The sequence below is a fragment of the Mobula hypostoma genome, chromosome 9 (assembly GCF_963921235.1).
Source record: "Mobula hypostoma chromosome 9, sMobHyp1.1, whole genome shotgun sequence".
Classification (NCBI taxonomy): domain Eukaryota; kingdom Metazoa; phylum Chordata; class Chondrichthyes; order Myliobatiformes; family Myliobatidae; genus Mobula; species Mobula hypostoma.
In genome coordinates this window covers 41,317,980-41,335,853 of record NC_086105.1, presented here as the reverse complement: position 1 = coordinate 41,335,853, position 17,874 = coordinate 41,317,980, and the positions used below count along the sequence as shown (strand labels likewise).

At 38.3% G+C, this 17,874-nt stretch overlaps 2 protein-coding genes across 4 annotated transcripts in view; one reads left to right on the top strand and one right to left on the bottom strand.

Annotated features, from left to right (window-relative positions):
* The window catches only part of LOC134351671 (ankyrin repeat and SOCS box protein 15-like), a 33,153-nt gene extending 21,067 nt beyond the window's left edge, over positions 1-12,086 (bottom strand). For 2 of the 3 annotated variants that reach the window (XM_063058150.1, XM_063058152.1), the window contains exons 1-6: positions 12,032-12,086; positions 8,696-8,778; positions 7,035-7,167; positions 5,997-6,049; positions 5,783-5,914; positions 4,524-4,682 (exon numbers count right to left, since the gene is read on the bottom strand). In XM_063058150.1, coding sequence (XP_062914220.1) covers positions 4,524-4,682; positions 5,783-5,914; positions 5,997-6,049; positions 7,035-7,167; positions 8,696-8,699 — 481 coding nt within the window. In that variant the 5' untranslated portion in view covers positions 8,700-8,778; positions 12,032-12,086. The remainder of the gene's footprint in view (positions 1-4,523; positions 4,683-5,782; positions 5,915-5,996; positions 6,050-7,034; positions 7,168-8,695; positions 8,779-12,031) is intronic. The other variant, XM_063058151.1, reaches the window with a different exon arrangement.
* Positions 12,087-12,203: 117 nt separating this feature from the next.
* Positions 12,204-16,357, top strand: ndufa5 (NADH:ubiquinone oxidoreductase subunit A5). Its single transcript, XM_063058153.1, has 5 exons — positions 12,204-12,339; positions 13,148-13,192; positions 14,188-14,304; positions 15,362-15,427; positions 16,169-16,357. The coding sequence occupies exons 1-5, from the start codon at positions 12,319-12,321 to the stop codon at positions 16,268-16,270; spliced, it is 351 nt and encodes a 116-aa protein (XP_062914223.1). The 5' UTR covers positions 12,204-12,318; the 3' UTR covers positions 16,271-16,357.
* The last annotated feature ends 1,517 nt before the right edge of the window (positions 16,358-17,874 follow it).

Genomic DNA, 17,874 nt, shown 5'->3' with positions numbered 1-17,874 from the left:
ATTGTATGAAGGCAGTCCATTAAGTACACTAGGTGTCTGCACTGATTTTGTTCATTTACAGTCAATCAGAACATAGCAGCGATAAATTCCTCCGTTGACACCTATTAGAAGCTAATATACAGTTTTATAGTACTGTATTAGTATTGATAATATTTTAATTTGTTCTGTGCTTCATTTAAATACATAATTTGTTACATAATTTGTTAATCAGTTAAACAACGTTTTGTCTTTTTTAAATATCTTCTTAACTATTTCCATGAAACTTTGGCTAATTGGGACAGCTGCTTAATTGGGCCAAAATGTACTGGTCCCAATGTGTCCTAATTAACCAGAATCCACTGTACTCCAAAAGCTTCTATACACAGCAATGCTAGAAATGGTGTGCACTGAGGATTGCATCACTGATGCTATCTGATTATCTTGACTTTTAAAAGCAATATGAAAATGGAAAAATATCCAAGGCAAATTTTAACCAGGATCAGTAGCAAATGCAAAATTTGGAAATTTGCATTGCAACGTTTTCCTGTAGCCACAATTTGACTACAGGCTTTCCCAGGATACAGACAGATCTAAAATTGTGTCAGTACAGAATATTAACCTTGGACTTCCCACGACTGTTATTGTTCGGCAATTATATTTCACTGTTGTCATTCTCTTTTCTGCATAACTTTCTGTTGTGGACAGGTGCAATGACTCAACAGTGTGCATCTTTAGAAAAGGGTCTTTATTCAAAGACTACCAGCTGCAACTAAATCCCATGAGACCTTGTAGCACAGCTGATGGAACAAATTATAAGCACAGCAATTGCTAATGGTATTATTTTACAATGTGCAGTATATCTATTAGGGTGGAGAGAGGGGTGGGGAGGTTACAGAATCACATTGAAATGTGTTGCTTTGTTTCTCAAGATAAATCCATAACTATTTTATTTCTTAATTCTTTTGTTGGATGGTTATTGCATGTCTTCAGATGAAAGGTGTCCTGATTGCAATAACACTTTCAAATATAGCAAGTTGACACCAGAATTTATTTCAAATATTAGGAATGAATTAAGTGCATATTTAGCATCAGCCTGACATGATTTTAGCTCCACACCAGTGCTACGCTGACATGGTCAATCAAGAATAAGAGTGCGAACTCAAAAAAGAACAGTCCCATCTCATTTTGCTTTGAAATCACACAAATTATTGAAATATAGAAACATGAAAATTAGAAGGGACAAGAGGACATAGATTTAGAAATTCACAGGGGATAATATGGGAACATTTTCCACCCAGACTGGTGAGTACTTGGACTAAAGGGTGTTTGAAGTTGGGCTTCTAACAGCATTTAAGAAATCTATAGTTGAGCACTTGAATCATAGGCTAAGTGCTGGAAAATGAGATTAGTATTGCTGGGTTCCCGTTGGACAGTGGGATGAGGCAGGCTGAATGTCCTATTCCCATGCTGTACATCTCTAAACCAAAGTAAAGCACAAGTTGCTCTGTTTTAGTTCTTCTAGTAAAACAACTGACATTTTGCTTCCCCAATTTGCAAATGTTATTGAGATTCTGATGGGTTTATTGAAAATGAGGCCTCTAAAAATAAATCATCATATCTGGTTCTTTTTTAATCCAGTGACCAGCTAGTTGTTGATCACTGTTAAAGTGAAAATTCTCATATTATTCTTTAGTGGTGTGCAAAGAAATTTACACACTATGCCAGAATACCTTCCTAAATTGTGCTTTGATTTTTTTTTCTGAATATTGCAGGTCTGCAGAATCTGGAGATGTCAGTATCAAAATACTACTAGATTTCTAGGCATAGATCTTTTAAAGAAGAGTTAATGGAGAAACAAAGCCAGCTAGGGATCCCTGCTAGAAGGATGCACAAGTTTATGTTGTATGTGAACATGATCAGATTTGATAATGACAGCTCCACTCTTCTAGCATTTGATCCATATAGCAGTTATAATGGGTGACTTCAATCTACATGTAGATTGGGTGAACCAAATTGGTAAAGGTGCTGAGGAAGAGGATTTCTTGGAATGTATGCGGGATGGTTTTTTGAACCAACATGTCGAGGAACAAACTAGAGAGCAGGCTATTCTGGACTGGGTTTTGAGCAATGAGGAAGGGTTAATTAGCAATCTTGTCGTGAGAGGCCCCTTGGGTAAGAGTGACCATAATATGGTGGAATTCTTCATTAAGATGGAGAGTGACATAGTTAATTCAGAAACAAAGGTTCTGAACTTAAAGAGGGGTAACTTTGAAGGTATGAGACGTGAATTAGCTAAGATAGACTGGCAAATGACACTTAAAGGATTGACGGTGGATATGCAACGGCAAGCATTTAAAGGTTGCGTGGATGAACTACAACAATTGTTCATCCCAGTTTGGCAAAAGAGTAAATCAAGGAAGGTAGTGCACCCGTGGCTGACAAGAGAAATTAGGGATAGTATCAATTCCAAAGAAGAAGCATACAAATTAGCCAGAGAAAGTGGCTCACCTGAGGACTGGGAGAAATTCAGAGTTCAGCAGAGGAGGACAAAGGGCTTAATTAGGATGGGGAAAAAAGATTATGAGAGAAAACTGGCAGGGAACATAAAAACGGACTGTAAAAGCTTTTATAGATATGTAAAAAGGAAAAGACTGGTAAAGACAAATGTAGGTCCCCTGCAGACAGAAACAGGTGAATTGATTATGGGGAGCAAGGACATGGCAGACCAATTGAATAATTACTTTGGTTCTGTCTTCACTAAGGAGGACATAAATAATCTTCCAGAAATAGTAGGGGACAGAGGGTCCAGTGAGATGGAGGAACTGAGCGAAATACATGTTAGTAGGGAAGTGGTGTTAGGTAAATTGAAGGGATTGAAGGCAGATAAATCCCCAGGGCCAGATGGTCTGCATCCTAGAGTGCTTAAGGAAGTAGCCCAAGAAATAGTGGATGCATTAGTGATAATTTTTCAAAACTCGTTAGATTCTGGACTAGTTCCTGAGGATTGGAGGGTGGCTAATGTAACTCCACTTTTTAAAAAAGGAGGGAGAGAGAAACCGGGGAATTATAGACCGGTTAGCCTAACGTCAGTGGTGGGGAAACTGCTGGAGTCAGTTATCAAGGATGTGATAACAGCACATTTGGAAAGCGGTGAAATGATCGGACAAAGTCAGCATGGATTTGTGAAAAGAAAATCATGTCTGACGAATCTCATAGAATCTTTTGAGGATGTGACTAGTAGAGTGGATAGGGGAGAACCAGTGGATGTGGTATATTTGGATTTTCAAAAGGCTTTTGACAAGGTCCCACACAGGAGATTAGTGTGCAAACTAAAAGCACACAGTATTGGGGGTAAGGTATTGGTGTGGGTGGAGAATTGGTTAGCAGACAGGAAGCAAAGAGTGGGAATAAACGGGACCTTTTCAGAATGGCAGGCGGTGACTAGTGGGGTACCGCAAGGCTCAGTGCTGGGACCCCAGTTGTTTAAAATATATATTAATGACTTGGATGAGGGAATTAAATGCAGCATCTCCAAGTTTGCGGATGACACGAAGCTGGGTGGCAGTGTCAGCTGTGAGGAGGATGCTAAGAGGATGCAGGGTGACTTGGATAGGTTGGGTGAGTGGGCAAATTCATGGCAGATGCAATTTAATGTGGATAAATGTGAAGTTATCCACTTTGGTGGCAAAAATAGGAAAACAGATTATTATCTGAATGGTGGTTGATTAGGAAAAGGGGAGGTGCAACGAGACCTGGGTGTCCTTATACACCAGTCATTGAAAGTGGGCATGCAGGTACAGCAGGCGGTGAAAAAGATGAATGGTATGCTGGCATTTATAGCGAGAGGATTCGAGTACAGGAGCAGGGAGGTACCACTGCAGTTGTACAAGGCCTTGGTGAGACAACACCTGGAGTATTGTGTGCAGTTTTGGTCTCCTAATCTGAGGAAAGACATCCTTGCCATAGAGGGAGTACAAAGAAGGTTCACCAGATTGATTCCTGGGATGGCAGGACTTTCATATGAAGAAAGACTGGATGAACTGGGCTTGTACTCATTGGAATTCAGAAGATTGAGGGGGGATCTGATTGAAACGTATAAGATCCTAAAGGGATTGGACAGGCTAGATGCAGGAAGATTGTTCCCGATGTTGGGGAAGTCCAGAACGAGGGGCCACAGTTTGAGAATAGAGGGGAAGCCTTTTAGGACCGAGATTAGGAAAAACTTCTTCACACAGAGAGTGGTGAATCTGTGGAATTCTCTGCCACAGGAAACAGTTGAGGCCAGTTCATTGGCTATATTTAAGAGGGAGTTAGATATGGCCCTTGTGGCTACAGGGGTCAGGGGGTATGGAGGGAAGGCTGGGGCGGGGTTCTGAGTTGGATGATCAGCCATGATCATAATAAATGGCGGTGCAGGCTCGAAGGGCCGAATGGCCTACTCCTGCACCTATTTTCTATGTTTCTATGTTTCTATCCAGTAAAAAAAAGGTTAGGAAAGAAAGGGATGGGGTGGAGGAGAATCATATTCAAAAAAATCTACTCACCAATCAATAGGGGTGTTTCTCCTTTGTTGTTAGTAATATTGGGACAAATCCGCTTCTCCAAAAGAGCCTGCACATTCCCCAGTATGCCAGCTGCAGCAGCCAAAGTAAGTGGAGTTTCCCCATCTTCAGTCTTTTGTTGCCAGATTGTTTTATATGATGCTAAAATTAACAATGTGGAACACAGAAGGACCCGTTTATATACTAAACTCCCTTTTACTTCCACTCACCTCCACAATTACATTGTAAATAGAATACTTAGTTTGAAATTGGGAACTACTCTTTTATAAAAGATTATTTGCAGAACAAGCATAGGTACAATGGTTTGACAGTAACTGCTACACCAGCTGAAAAGACACCATGCTGTTCGTTATAAGCACAGTATATGATGACATAATGGTTACCAAAATATCCAATTCACTGTTGGAAAATAATTTTACCCTAATCACTTTGGGAAATGGTGCACTTCAATTAAAATATAATTGAGCTCCAGGGATGAAATATTATCCCTAAGCTTCACTGAGCCGGGAAGTCATAAATATAGTCGGTGATTTTGTGCTGAGTGGCTTTATCTGAATTAGGGCAGCTGATGAAGCTCAACTTCTCCTGGAAAACCTGAAGTGAGAGTTCATTCCATACTGCTATCCATAATTCCTTGTTTGAAATGCAAATAGGTCAACATCTATTGAAGCCAGGATTGAATTCGACTAAAATGGTTTCTGAACTATGATACCTTGTTATTACTTGTAGTTGAGGTTCACAAAGAAATAATGGAGAATCAAATAAAGGATTAGAGTGACATCTGCTCATGAATCATGCTCACTGCTTTAAGACATTCAAACTCCCATCTGTTTGCTGACGTATGCCGGTTCCTTGTCAAGCTTAATGCCTCAATTGTAAATTCTGTCAAATCTCTCTAAAGCTTCATCCCTTCTTATCTTCAGAATCAGACATCTCTCCCACACTAAACAACCTATGATAATGCCCTCATCCATTTCCGACCTTTTGATCGTTCCCAGTCTCAATTACTTCACCTCTGCTGTTTGTGTTTTTAGCTACCAATGGAACCTCAAGGACCTCCTTCCTAAACTTCATAATTTACCCCTCTGTTTTGAACCAAATTTTCTTCCTGTGAAATATCTTTGTCATATTAAAGATGTTATCTGAATATGCCTTTGTTCTGAAATGAGAAGTTTTACAGTTTTGTGAATACCAAGTCAGAGGTAATATTTTACTGCACTACAGCCTAATTATCTACTCACCATCTAATATAATCTCAAGCACTTGTTGAATGGGCTGAACAGCAGCTTCATGCAATGGAAACCACCCCTTCTCGTCTGCTTCATCCAAGGCAAACTTATGTTTAATCAGTCGCTGTAGCTCAAGAATATCTCCTAGAATAAAAAGAAACAAAATGACTATTCATTGCGAGCTGCAGCATCATAAACCACATCACATGAAAGCCAGTCTGCATACCTTGCCTGATTGCTTTCACGATCTGTCTGTTTTCTTGGCTGGGTGGTAAAATGCTATAAAAAGAATCACAACATGGACAAAAGTTTTATTCTGGATCACTTGAAATTATTCCATTCCAACAGTGCAGAAATGGGCCACTTGGCCCATCTATTCTCCCTGGTGTTTACCCTCCATATCTCTCTCAATCCATTCACTGTATTTCTTTCATCTTTTCAGTATTCTTTCTCTTGTGCTGATCTAGCTTCTGAAATAAACCATTAAAGTTATCTGCCTCAACCATTTGCAGTGGCAGTGAGTGCCACATTCTAAATATTCACTGAGAAAATAAATTCTCTATTGAATTTATTAGTAATAAATTAGTATTCAAGATTAATAATAACCTTGGATGAATTTTCACAAGTGCAAACATTCCCTCCTGTCCAACTCATTCATAATTTTAATAATAACATTAATATCTTCTCTGGGAATTTTTTCTACACAACTTATTCAACCTTTCACTATACCTATAGTTCATTTCTGTAATTATGTTTTCTGCATCCCCCACCTGTACACCCATGTCCTTGTTACACTTTAGAGACTGGAATGTGAGTGGTACTCCAGGTGCAGGCTGTCCATGGTCCTGTATACATTCATCTGTCTTCACTGAGATTAATACTCTACCTTTAGAAATAATTTATTTACCTCTAAGTCTACATTTCTCTGGAATTTTATCTCAGACAAATTCTTATGTCTAAGGTGCTGATAATGCTCAGACATTTAGCCTAGTGTTTGATCTAAAGTTTACCTTTATACATTGGCTACATTCTGCAGTCTTCAAATTCATCTGCAGATTTCCATACAGAGTTATTTAATCCCATGTAAATTATGAACATCACAAGACCCGCTCTAAACCTTGTGGAACAGCGCTGTGGACTTCCCCTAATCTAAAAGGTTTCCCTTTACCACTAATTAATGCTGGCTCTTTTCAAAATTAATACATTGAATATGAGAATAAATCTTTTTGTTACAAATTTAGATTCCATTCTGCAAAAGAGTTACCTTTCATAATACTGAGTTGACTGATTACTGGCTTCTTGTAAACTCAGCTGGATTGCATACTGAGTCAGATGATCATTGGTCAAGTTAGTGTTCATATCCATTATCTTGAGGTTAAAGTAATCTGCACTAAATGCTAACAGGAAGAGGATAAAATAAGAGCAATGATTAATATGTATAGGATAACAATAGACTACAAGTGAGGGACGTGATTATAAGGAAAGTGAGAAGATCTATTACATTGAAAATGCTAATTTGGAATAACAGATTTTTACAAAAGATCACTTGGTTCCCAGTTTTCATCACTGATCCAGAATCTCACCACATATTCTTTCCAGATGAAGCCATGAGTGTTCAATTTAAAATGTATTTATTTTAAAAAGTTCTATCTGAATTTTTTTATGGTTGCAAAGCATGCCATTGAAAAAGATGAAAAGGATCAGCATGAAATAACAATAGAGGAGGAATTTAGGAAGAGTTTGAAAAATTAGTCAGAGTTTGAAAAGACTTTTGAATGAGGGATGTTAAGTAATTGAGTACTGTTGCAGTCCCTTCCACAATCAGTGAAAGACTTTTTCCATACTAAATTAGAAACCACCTGTTCAACTACCTTTCCGCCTCCTTTTCCATCAAATGAAAAATTCTCCAAGGCTCTGGATTTCCATAGCTTTAAATCTGCATGCCCCTCTCAAATTGTTCCCATTGTTTGCAACAATTTGCTCTTCCTCAAGCTTATTTTATGCCTAAGCCAGTATCTGCTCTTGGACCATATTCCATCCAACCTTCCTCCAATATCCCATGATTGTAGATTTTGTAAATGGCTTCTCATTTTAAAACTGGCAAAATTATCCACTTCACAGAAAATCAACTTTAACCATTCCATTTTCAGCTAACAGTCATCCTGTGTAATTGCTCCAAAGTTCCAAAATCTGTTGTCTAACGTCCATCTTTTTTCATGGCTTCCAGATTAAGATCTCTAATCAGGGTCGGTTTCTGCCAAAAACACTCTTTTCAAATCTCTGTGATTGTAATATTGCATTATTCCTCTTCAGCTTCACATTTGATATACATAATCACACCATCGTCCTCCTTTGCTGCATCTGTGAAATCCAGTTTGCACTGAGTAAGCCCTTGCTTAATTCCATACTTAGCAAGTGAATGTTATCCAGAATATCTTGAGCTCTTCCAAACCCTGCATGATGAAAGCTCCTCAAGGACCTATCTTTTGCTTCTCCCTTAAAGCAGAAACTGGCTCTTGTCCATTTCATTTACAGCTGCAGGCCTGCTTCCATTTGTACGATAACAATAATGAATTCTCACTTTGTCATCTGTCCAGAGTTCTCCACTGCATATCTGTAAGTGGATGGTTGTCCATATCCAGTCTTGAAAGAACTACAATATTTTACTAGAAAGAATATGATCTTGCCAAAAATCCAATTCAGCTTCCACGCTATTTTAATTTTGTCATTGTATTTCCTCTCCCCTTGCGAGATTACTTCAAAACACACCTCTCTGACAACATTTTTGTTTTTCTTCCTAGTCTCCAATTTCAATATTTTACCTACCTATTTATGTTTCAAATGGCTATTGATCATCATAGAACTTAAAATTATATTTTATATTGAACACTACAGTTTGGAGAAGATATAAAACTGTTTACTTACTCATTGCACTTTATTGAAATTGGAAGAATTGTGAGATTAAAGTGGCACAAAAATATCATTCTTCAAAATTGCAAACCTTGAACCTATAAAAATTAGATTGCTTTGTTAGATATTGGGTATGACAACTGCAAAATGGAAATTAAAGGAATATCTGTACAGTTGAAATTTATGCTGTCCAAGACAAAACTAAAGAAAGCAAGTAATAAGAGTTTAATATTGAAGATCTAAAGGCTTTCAAAATATAAGATCAAGATATCTGTTTGGTAGCCAGATTAAATATAAATAGGGCAGTAACATAAATATTCAATGTAATAACTTCAAAAGAATGAAATTATTTTTTCAAGTAGTTCCATTTTGAACAATGGGTGGGAAATCTAGGGAAAAAGAAATGAACAATTATCATATGGGAGGAAGTTGGTTGAGACAAACTTTAGATTTCGAGAATGTTACTGTGGTGGAATTTAATTAAAAGGGCAATAAATTATTTTAAGACCAACTGATGACCAATACAGAAAATCAAAACTACTGAAGCATACATTGTGAACAATTCCCCTGCATTGTATTATTTGAATGTTAATTTTAAAGTTCCATAAGTGTTTTGATAATAATTTATTAATAATCAAAGCTGACAGAAGTAGGATTGGTATTAATTCAGAAAGTTGTCTTAATTAGTATTTCCTTAGAAAAAACAATATATCCTATGTAAAAAAAATTAAAGAAATTTATATATAATACAAATCCAGTTTTTAGGTTGAACTAGAGCCTAGCTAACAGTGCTAAAAGCTGAGGTCTGTTTTGCATTACTGATTATTAATACTGTAAATTTTGTACATTAGTATTGTAGCAACTTCAAGGAGGGTAAGGAGGGCAAATATATGACAGTCTAAATCAGTGAATTGGCAGCAGAAAGCTCAAAGTTTAAAGTAAACTTCCTCCTCCTGAAGTCAATAATCAGTAGCTTGTTCTTGCTGACATCGAATAAAAGGTTGTTGTTATAGCACCACTTAACCAGATTTTCAATCTCCCTCCAACATTGATGTTGTCAGCAAACTTGAACACGGCATTAGAGCTGTGCTTAGCCACACAATCGTAAGTGTAACGTGAGTAGAGCAGGGCGCTAAGCATCCATGGGAACCCTCACTACAGGAGGGTTATACCGTATCCACCTACTCTTCAAGGACTAGATTACTTCCTTGTCTAATTTCTACAGCAATGTTTACCTGGCAAAAGTCTCTGCATGAATGGTGGTATCCTGAGCTTACCAAGGATGAAATATTTCCAGCAAATGAAGTAGTTTATAACAGTATACTTTATTTCTAAGGAAACACATTTAAGTGTAGAAAAATATGTCTTAACACACACTTAACACTCAGAGGATTCCTAATTTATAAAAGATTTCTGAATTACAAAAGGTTTACAAACTACAAAATATTTCAAAACACAGGTACAATTTTACAAACTAGAAGAACATATCAATGAGTTGCAGACAAATGAGTTGCCCATCACAGAAACTGAATGTTGGGGACTGAATTCTAGTTCTTCTTTCTATAACCCTATCTTTCTGACATTCTCTTTGCTATTCCTATCAATGCTCCTGATATTTATACTATTTTCTATTAGATTATATAATCTGCATCTGATGTTTTCCAGATACTTTGAAGGAACAAGGTAACTCACACAAATGGTCTTAAAAACTTCTGTTGACAGAGATCCTAAATATCTACAACTGCTGCTGTGAGGGTTCACCGTCTTAGTACACAAACAACCCAATTTATAATCATGTTTGATATAGATAGTGACATAACCCCATTGTCCCGTGTTTGGCCAATGCAGACAAAAGTCTTCTGGTTACTTCACTTTGCAAAGCTGTGCCTCCAACTTCAAAATGATTGCTGCTTGCAACTTACATTAAGAACTGGAGACTGGTTTTAGTTTCCAACAGAAAGCTAAGAATATTTGCTTAAAGTTTAACTTTAACAGAGGCCTTAAATCCCACACCACCAGGTTCAATATCAGCTACATTAGGCTGAATCAATCTCCACAACCTTAATCTCTACCCTAGTACAGCAACACTGTGATTACTTTGCACCACAATGGACTTTGTTTCTTTTTGTTCTAATTGTGTCCTCTCTTGTTTAACTTGTTTCCCTTGTGAACATTTTCTATCTGATGCTACGTGCCTGTGCTGCATGGCAAGTAAGTTTTTCATTGTACCTGCTCATGTGACAACAAACTCACATTTTGAACAGGAGCAACTGTCTATGTGAATTTCACCACTGTAGGTTCTGTGCAATTCATATGGACAATGTGCTGTGAGGGCTCTTCTGTTCTGTTATGGTACTTATTATATGTTGTTTTTTATTCTCAAATTCAAATGTGCTCAAATGACTATGGAGTAATTTGAATACCTTGAGATTGTGAAAAGCACTATCGTAATACAGGTTTTCTTTGTTACCATTCAGGTCGTGTAGGCAAAAGTGCTTTATTTTGGAAGATTGCAGATATTTTTATAGGACTTCTTACAAGTTACAATTGGCTCTACAAGTTCTTGTCATCAAAAGACGCAAGGGTAAGTATATTATTAACTTTAGGGCAGGTATACTAATTCTGCAAAAACAAAATCCCATTCTTGTACCCCAATGCATGCCCATAATTTTTCAGCTTAATTCATGCATATAAAGATGTTTATTCATGCACTGGAACACTGTACATGCACATTTCCCCCCCAAAAGTTGAATATCTTTATGTGTCTCCAAGTAAAACACATGGTGTTTATTGCATTAATATATAAACACACATAAACTCTCTCTGTCTCTCTAAGAAATACTGAGAAAGATATTTTGTAAAGCTTATGGCATCACAAAACAGGGAAGTTACGTTGGACCTGTACAAAGCACTGGTGAGGCCACAGGTGAAGTTTTATGTCCAATCCTGGTCACCACACTTTAAAAAAGACGTGAACATTCAAAGCAGGGCATGGGACAGACTTATTGAAATAGTTCCAAGAGTTTGAAAGGAGGGGGAACGGATTTCGTTGGAGCAGCAAAAGTTGACAGAAGATCTAAAACAAAGAAAAAACTTCCCTTTAAAATGGCGCAGTAGCTCAGACAGCATCTAAGAAGTAAACGAATATTAACATTTTATGTCAACCGTATGATAAAAAACATACAGATTCACGGCTGTTTTAAAACAGAGAGCATCTGAGCCATGATCTGATGGTTGGAGGGCCAGGGAGACAGTGACAGGCCGAAACACTCGACATCTGTAACTCAGGGCGGGGAAGATAATCAATCAGTGCTTTCGTGTAATGGGACTACTCAAGGGGCCAGCACTCACTTGTAGGGCCGAACAGCCTCCGATGAAGTTACCACCCCGCGATCCCCACTTCGCACACTCCCACCCGCAGAAACAGCAGCAGCTGCACCCTCCCCTGTCCAGAACCCGCCGGGCCTGTGGCGGATTCAAGGTCGGCAGCTGACGTCCAAATCCAGGCACCAACCCACTAGCTGGTCGGCCTCCGGTCTCCCAGCTCTCGGCACTCCACTCATCGAGTCTGGAACCGGCGGCAGCTCGGCGTTCGTTTAACCGGGCTGGAGGCGGTCCCACAATCCACCGCTGCAACCATGGCCGGAGTCCTTAAGAAGGTGAGTGGAGGTCAGGGAGGAGGTAGTGAATTTAGAGGGAGGGGATAAATGTGCAAGGAGCAGGGCAATTGTATTGGGATGGGTGTAAATATGTAAGAAGAGAAGGAAATGGTTGGACAAAGGTGGTGAGCGTGGCGGGGATTGAGAGGGAGGAAAAGGTTAGGGAAGGCGGAGGGCAGTCAGTAGAGGGTAAACAGATGGGACGGAGCTGATCACACTGAGAATCAAATGTAGGAGAGGAGGGAGACGTGGAAGAGATGGAGGACAGGCAGAGAAATAAAGTATAAGGGATAATTTAAGGGATCCAGGAAGTCATTTAAGGGGACGAAGTGCAGAAGACAGATGGGAAAGGGAGATGATAAGAAGGATGAAAGGGAAATACTGTAAAAGGTGAGTGAGGAAGTATGTATGGGCTTGAGTAAATGGGAAAACGAGACACAGGGGGACCGTGGAGAATTGGAGAAAATTATATTAAAATGGAGAGAAAATGACGGGGAGAGGGTCAAAATTTAAAGCAAATTTATTATCAGAGTTAAGTATAAATAAGTGAAATTGAATTTATGGAACATATACATAAACTGGCAAACACTGATGTGCAAAAGAACACAAACTGTGAAACTAAAAATAATACTAAGAACATGAGTTGTCAAGAGTCTCTGAAACTGGGTCTGTAGGTCATAGAATCAAGGTGGTAAATGAAAAAGAACAAGTGACAGAAAAAAGGTGTATTATAAGGAGGGGACGAGAAAATGATGGAATGTCCATGAGTACACTTAGAACATAAAATAATCCACTTTCTTTTCTGCAGACCACTGGACTGGTGGGTCTTGCTGTGGCCCAGAATCCTCTTGAGGTATAGTCCTTGTAAATTTATTTTAGTGCTGTAATGTGTAAAAATGACTGAGCTGCAAAATAAGTTCAATATATGTGATTAGTGAATGTTTTTTTTCTAAACTCCCATGCTTGAAATGTGTGGCTGGAATTCAGGCAGCGGCTTTTGCAGAACAAAGGGTGAGCGAAAAGGAAGCCTGCTGTCCTTTTTGTAAGCTTATCATTTGACTGATTAGAATATCCAAAAGGAAACATTGATAGTGGAATTATAGTTCAAAGTTCAAATTCATATTTCTGTCTAAAATCAAGGACTGATTCTCTAACCTGTCTCCACTCTAGGAGATGATTCATGGTGGAATCACAAGAAGCTATACATAGATGCAGAATATGAGAGGTTTATTGTTATTCAAAAATGTGCATACTTTTTAATCAAAGAAAATTCTGATCATTTGATTCTCTAATGCTAGTGTAAACAATGGATGACTGATTTTCACATAATAGTATTTTCTTCTCACCCTCTAGTATGTATTTGTTCTAATACATTTAAAGTACTATTGCTAAAGACAAGATTAATTGCATTCTAATAGCCAAATAAGCATCCTGCTATCAATTATCACAGTACCCTTTGTATAACTAGAGACATGATCAGATATGAAATTTTTGTCCAGCTCCTTTTTTCTACTGGGTCCATACATACCACATTTGGAAAGTGTTGACTTTCTTTCAAAATAAGTATTTTTTGACACTTAATATTTTATTGTTAAACCAGATTTTACGTTGATACCAAAAACAATGTCAGGAAGAGATTCTCCTTAAAGATTTAATTACAGCATCTCATTTTCTATGTTTCCTAATTTTAAACTAGTACAGCCATTCTGAGGCACTGAAAGGGCATTGTAGCATCTACTCTTTATAGCTTCTTACTAGAGGAACTAACATCCTGAAATATGAACTATGGAGAGATTAAAAGTAGTATACCATAAGAGTTTATGCTTCAAATATATTTTTTTTTTACAGCAATTGAAAATTTTGTACACAAGAGTCCTCACAGTACTTGAGTCAATCCCTCCAGAAGCAGCATATAGGAAGTACACTGAGCAGATCATCAATGAAAGATTTAACATGATCAAAACAGTAAGTTGACTACCATTTCCCTGTTTTAAGGCTTCTTTTTGATATGTCTATCCACAGCCTCCTCTACTGTCAAGATGAAGCCACACTCAGGTTGGAGGAACACCACCTTATATTCCGTCTGGGTAGCCTCCAACCTAATAGCATGAACATAGACTTCTCAAACTTCCGCTAATGCCCCACCTCCTCCTCGTACCCCATCCGTTATTTATTTATATACACACATTTTTTTCTCAATTTCCTTTTTCTCCCTCTGTCCCTCTCACTATACCCCTTGCCCATCCTCTGGGCTTCCCCCCCCTTTCTTTCTCTAGGCCTCCTGTCCCATGATCCTCTCATATCCCTTTTGCCAATCAACTGTCTAGCTCTTGTCTCCATCCCTCCCCCTCCTGTCTTCTCCTATCATTTCGGATCTCCCCCTCCCACTTTCAAATCTCTTACTAGCTCTTCTTTCAGTTAGTCCTGACGAAGGGTCTCGGCCTGAAACGCCGACTGTACCTCTTACTAGATATGCTGCCTGGCCTGCTGCGTTCACCAGTAATTGTTATGTGTGTTGCTCGGTCTCTATTCTATATTGTTTCTTCTCTGCCTCTCTCCCACGTGCAGCTATGCGTATTTACTTGTTCGCTTTTCCCAGTTCTGCTGAAGGGTCCTCCTTTTGAAATGTCAAAATTTTTTCTCTCCACTGATGCTGGCTGATTTGCTCTCTGTATCCAGTGTTGCCTGATTTGTATTTAAGCACTTCAGGTTCTTGGACAAAACTGAAAAGATGCCTTGAATTCTGCATGATTTTGTCCCTTATATTAACTCTGATCTCTAAATGTCTAAATCTAAAATCACTATGTAAAATTACTTACACATATTTGTTATTAGCAGTTACAATAAAATAAGTGGTGACTACTGAAAATATAAATTTTCTTTGAAAAGAATTGTAGAACTAGCTTTTCTTGGCAGATACATCTGATTTAATTGTCTGAATACTGATACTTGATGGTGTTGGGGTGAGGCCTTGCATGCAGTTAGCAATTTCAAGTCACCGCTTTTGTATCACTTATTGCAGGAGCATAATACTCAAAAAATAGAAGACAAAATCAACTGTGGCCAGATAGAAGAAATTATTTCACAGGTATGTCGCTGCTGGATTATATAAATTCTGGCCTCTCCTTCACATGTTCTACCAGTCTGTTGTTGCCAGTACAATCTTCTGTGCAGTGGTGTGCTGGGGCAATAGCATCCACACGGATGATGCCCACAGGCTCAATAAACTGATTAGAAAAACTCACTCTGATGGGGTGAGCGCAGATGTTAGTGGTGGAGGAAGGGAATCCTGTTCTTTGAAGAAGGAGGACATCTCTGAATTCCTGCAAAGGATGCCTCATCTTGGGAACAGATGCAGCAGAGGTGAAGGAACTGAGAAGAGAAGGGCATTTTTACAGGAGCCTGGGTGGGAATCGGTAGGTTTATAAAAGACAAGTGACGACAATTTGTCTCCAGATATGGAGACAAAGATTGAGAAAGGGGAGAGAGGTGTGACAACAGAAATGGACCAAGTGAGTGTAAGGGCAGGATGGAAGTTGGATGCAAAATTGATAAAAATTGGCGAGCTCAGCATGGGTGCATGAAGCAGTACGAATTCTGTCGTCAATGTAGTACAGAAAAGAGTTTGGGACCATTCTTAAGGCAGTTTTGAACTGAACCTCTACAATGGCTAAAATGTTAATGGAAAGTATTTCAGAGAGCAGTATCAAATACTTCAGTCAGGATTCTTAATACCTTTGCTGACAGACTCTTAATTTTGATTAGAGTTGATGGTGCTTTTGCAGTATGTAAATGCCTTTGTGTACTTATTGTTATGTTTGAATTGTAGGCTGAGAGTGAACTTTCTCTCGCAAAGAAAATGGCCAAGTGGAAACCTTGGGAGCCATTAATAGAAGAAGCCCCTCACAACCAATGGAAATGGCCAATTTAAACTCTGTATTTTTTTTTGTTCTGTAAACTATAGTAGTTAATTTTGTGCTGTATAAATGTCATTAAAATGGTTCCCTACAAACATCGACATTGTTTTAAATGTTGCTGTGATTATAATTGATTGTACAATTTTTAGTGCTACTTGCATGACAATAACCTTTTATTGTGAACCAGTTGTTTAATATCCCTTACTCACTCTTCCTTCAGTTAGTCCTGACGAAGGGTCTCGGCCTGAAACGTCGACTGCGCTTCTTCCTATAGATGCTGCCTGGCCTGCTGCGTTCACCAGCAACTTTGATGTATGTTGCTTGAATTTCCAGCATCTGCAGAATTCCTGTTGTTTCCAGTTGTTTAATGTCACTCCAACATTTTTTTTTATGCTGTGCCCTCCCTTAATGCTATCGGTCTCTTGTTCAGTAATGAATACAAATAGTTCCCTTTTGTTTTGTCCAGGTAATTGTTGTTCTATGAGTTACTGCCCTGTCAGTTACTATCATTAACCATTGCAGATAGACTTAATCCTACCATATGATGCCTTGCCAAGTATTATTAATTGCCTCCTGGAAAAGAGTGACAGAAATTGGGCATCAGCAGTACATTTTTGGTTTTGTGAATAAGAAGGATGTAGATAGATTTTGCATGTATCTTATTTTAAATTCTAGCTAAAGGTTGCAGGTATAAGCAGGGGGAGAAAACATAATCCAAAAGTCTTTGTGGTGGAAAATTTAGAAATTGTACATAACCTCATGACACTTTAAATTTGGGTGATTCCCTAATATACACCTATAAAGCAGATGATGTGTACATTAATTGTGAAACAAAAAATTCACTTCCATTGCTGTAGTACAATCTAAATAAACAGTGGTTCCAATTAATTGGGACACATTGGGATGAATACCTTTTGACCCAATTAAGTGGCTGCCCCAGTTAGCTTAAGTTTCATGAAAATAACAAACTACCATTTAACTAAGTAATAAGTTATGTATTTAAATGAAATATAGAACAAATTAGAACCCTACCAATACTACTACAGTATTATAAAACTGTTCCTGATATTTAATGATGGAGAAATTCATCCAGTGTATGCTGCTGCGTTGATTGACTGTAAGTAAACAAAATCAGTGCAGATACCTCATGCAGACAGTGGACTGCCTTCAAACAGTGCTTTCGACAATTGCATCCTCCAAATCTTCATTTTCGTGTAACATTCAAGATGATTGTTGATACCTTCAAATTTTTTGTAGTTGCTAACTTCTGGCCATTTCTGCCATCTCCAAGCCTGAATGCTTGAAACTGCAGTGAGTAAAACAGTTCTGAATTGTCTACTGCTTACTTCTCCCCAACTATCAGTGACAAAAGTAACTACTTGAACAGAAACACATGCCACTGACACTGTTTAAAAGTGTTCACTCTAAGCATGGTGTAGTGTCCAATGGCCACAGAAGTGCGCACAACTGATGCTAGTTAGAAACTGATAATTAAGTGGCTTAGTGTCCCAAATAAGTGGCTGACCTGATTAACTGATGGCCCAATTAACTGGAATCCACTCTACATGGATCTTAATATGTAGATTTGTATTCATATGTATTGGCACAAGATGCATCA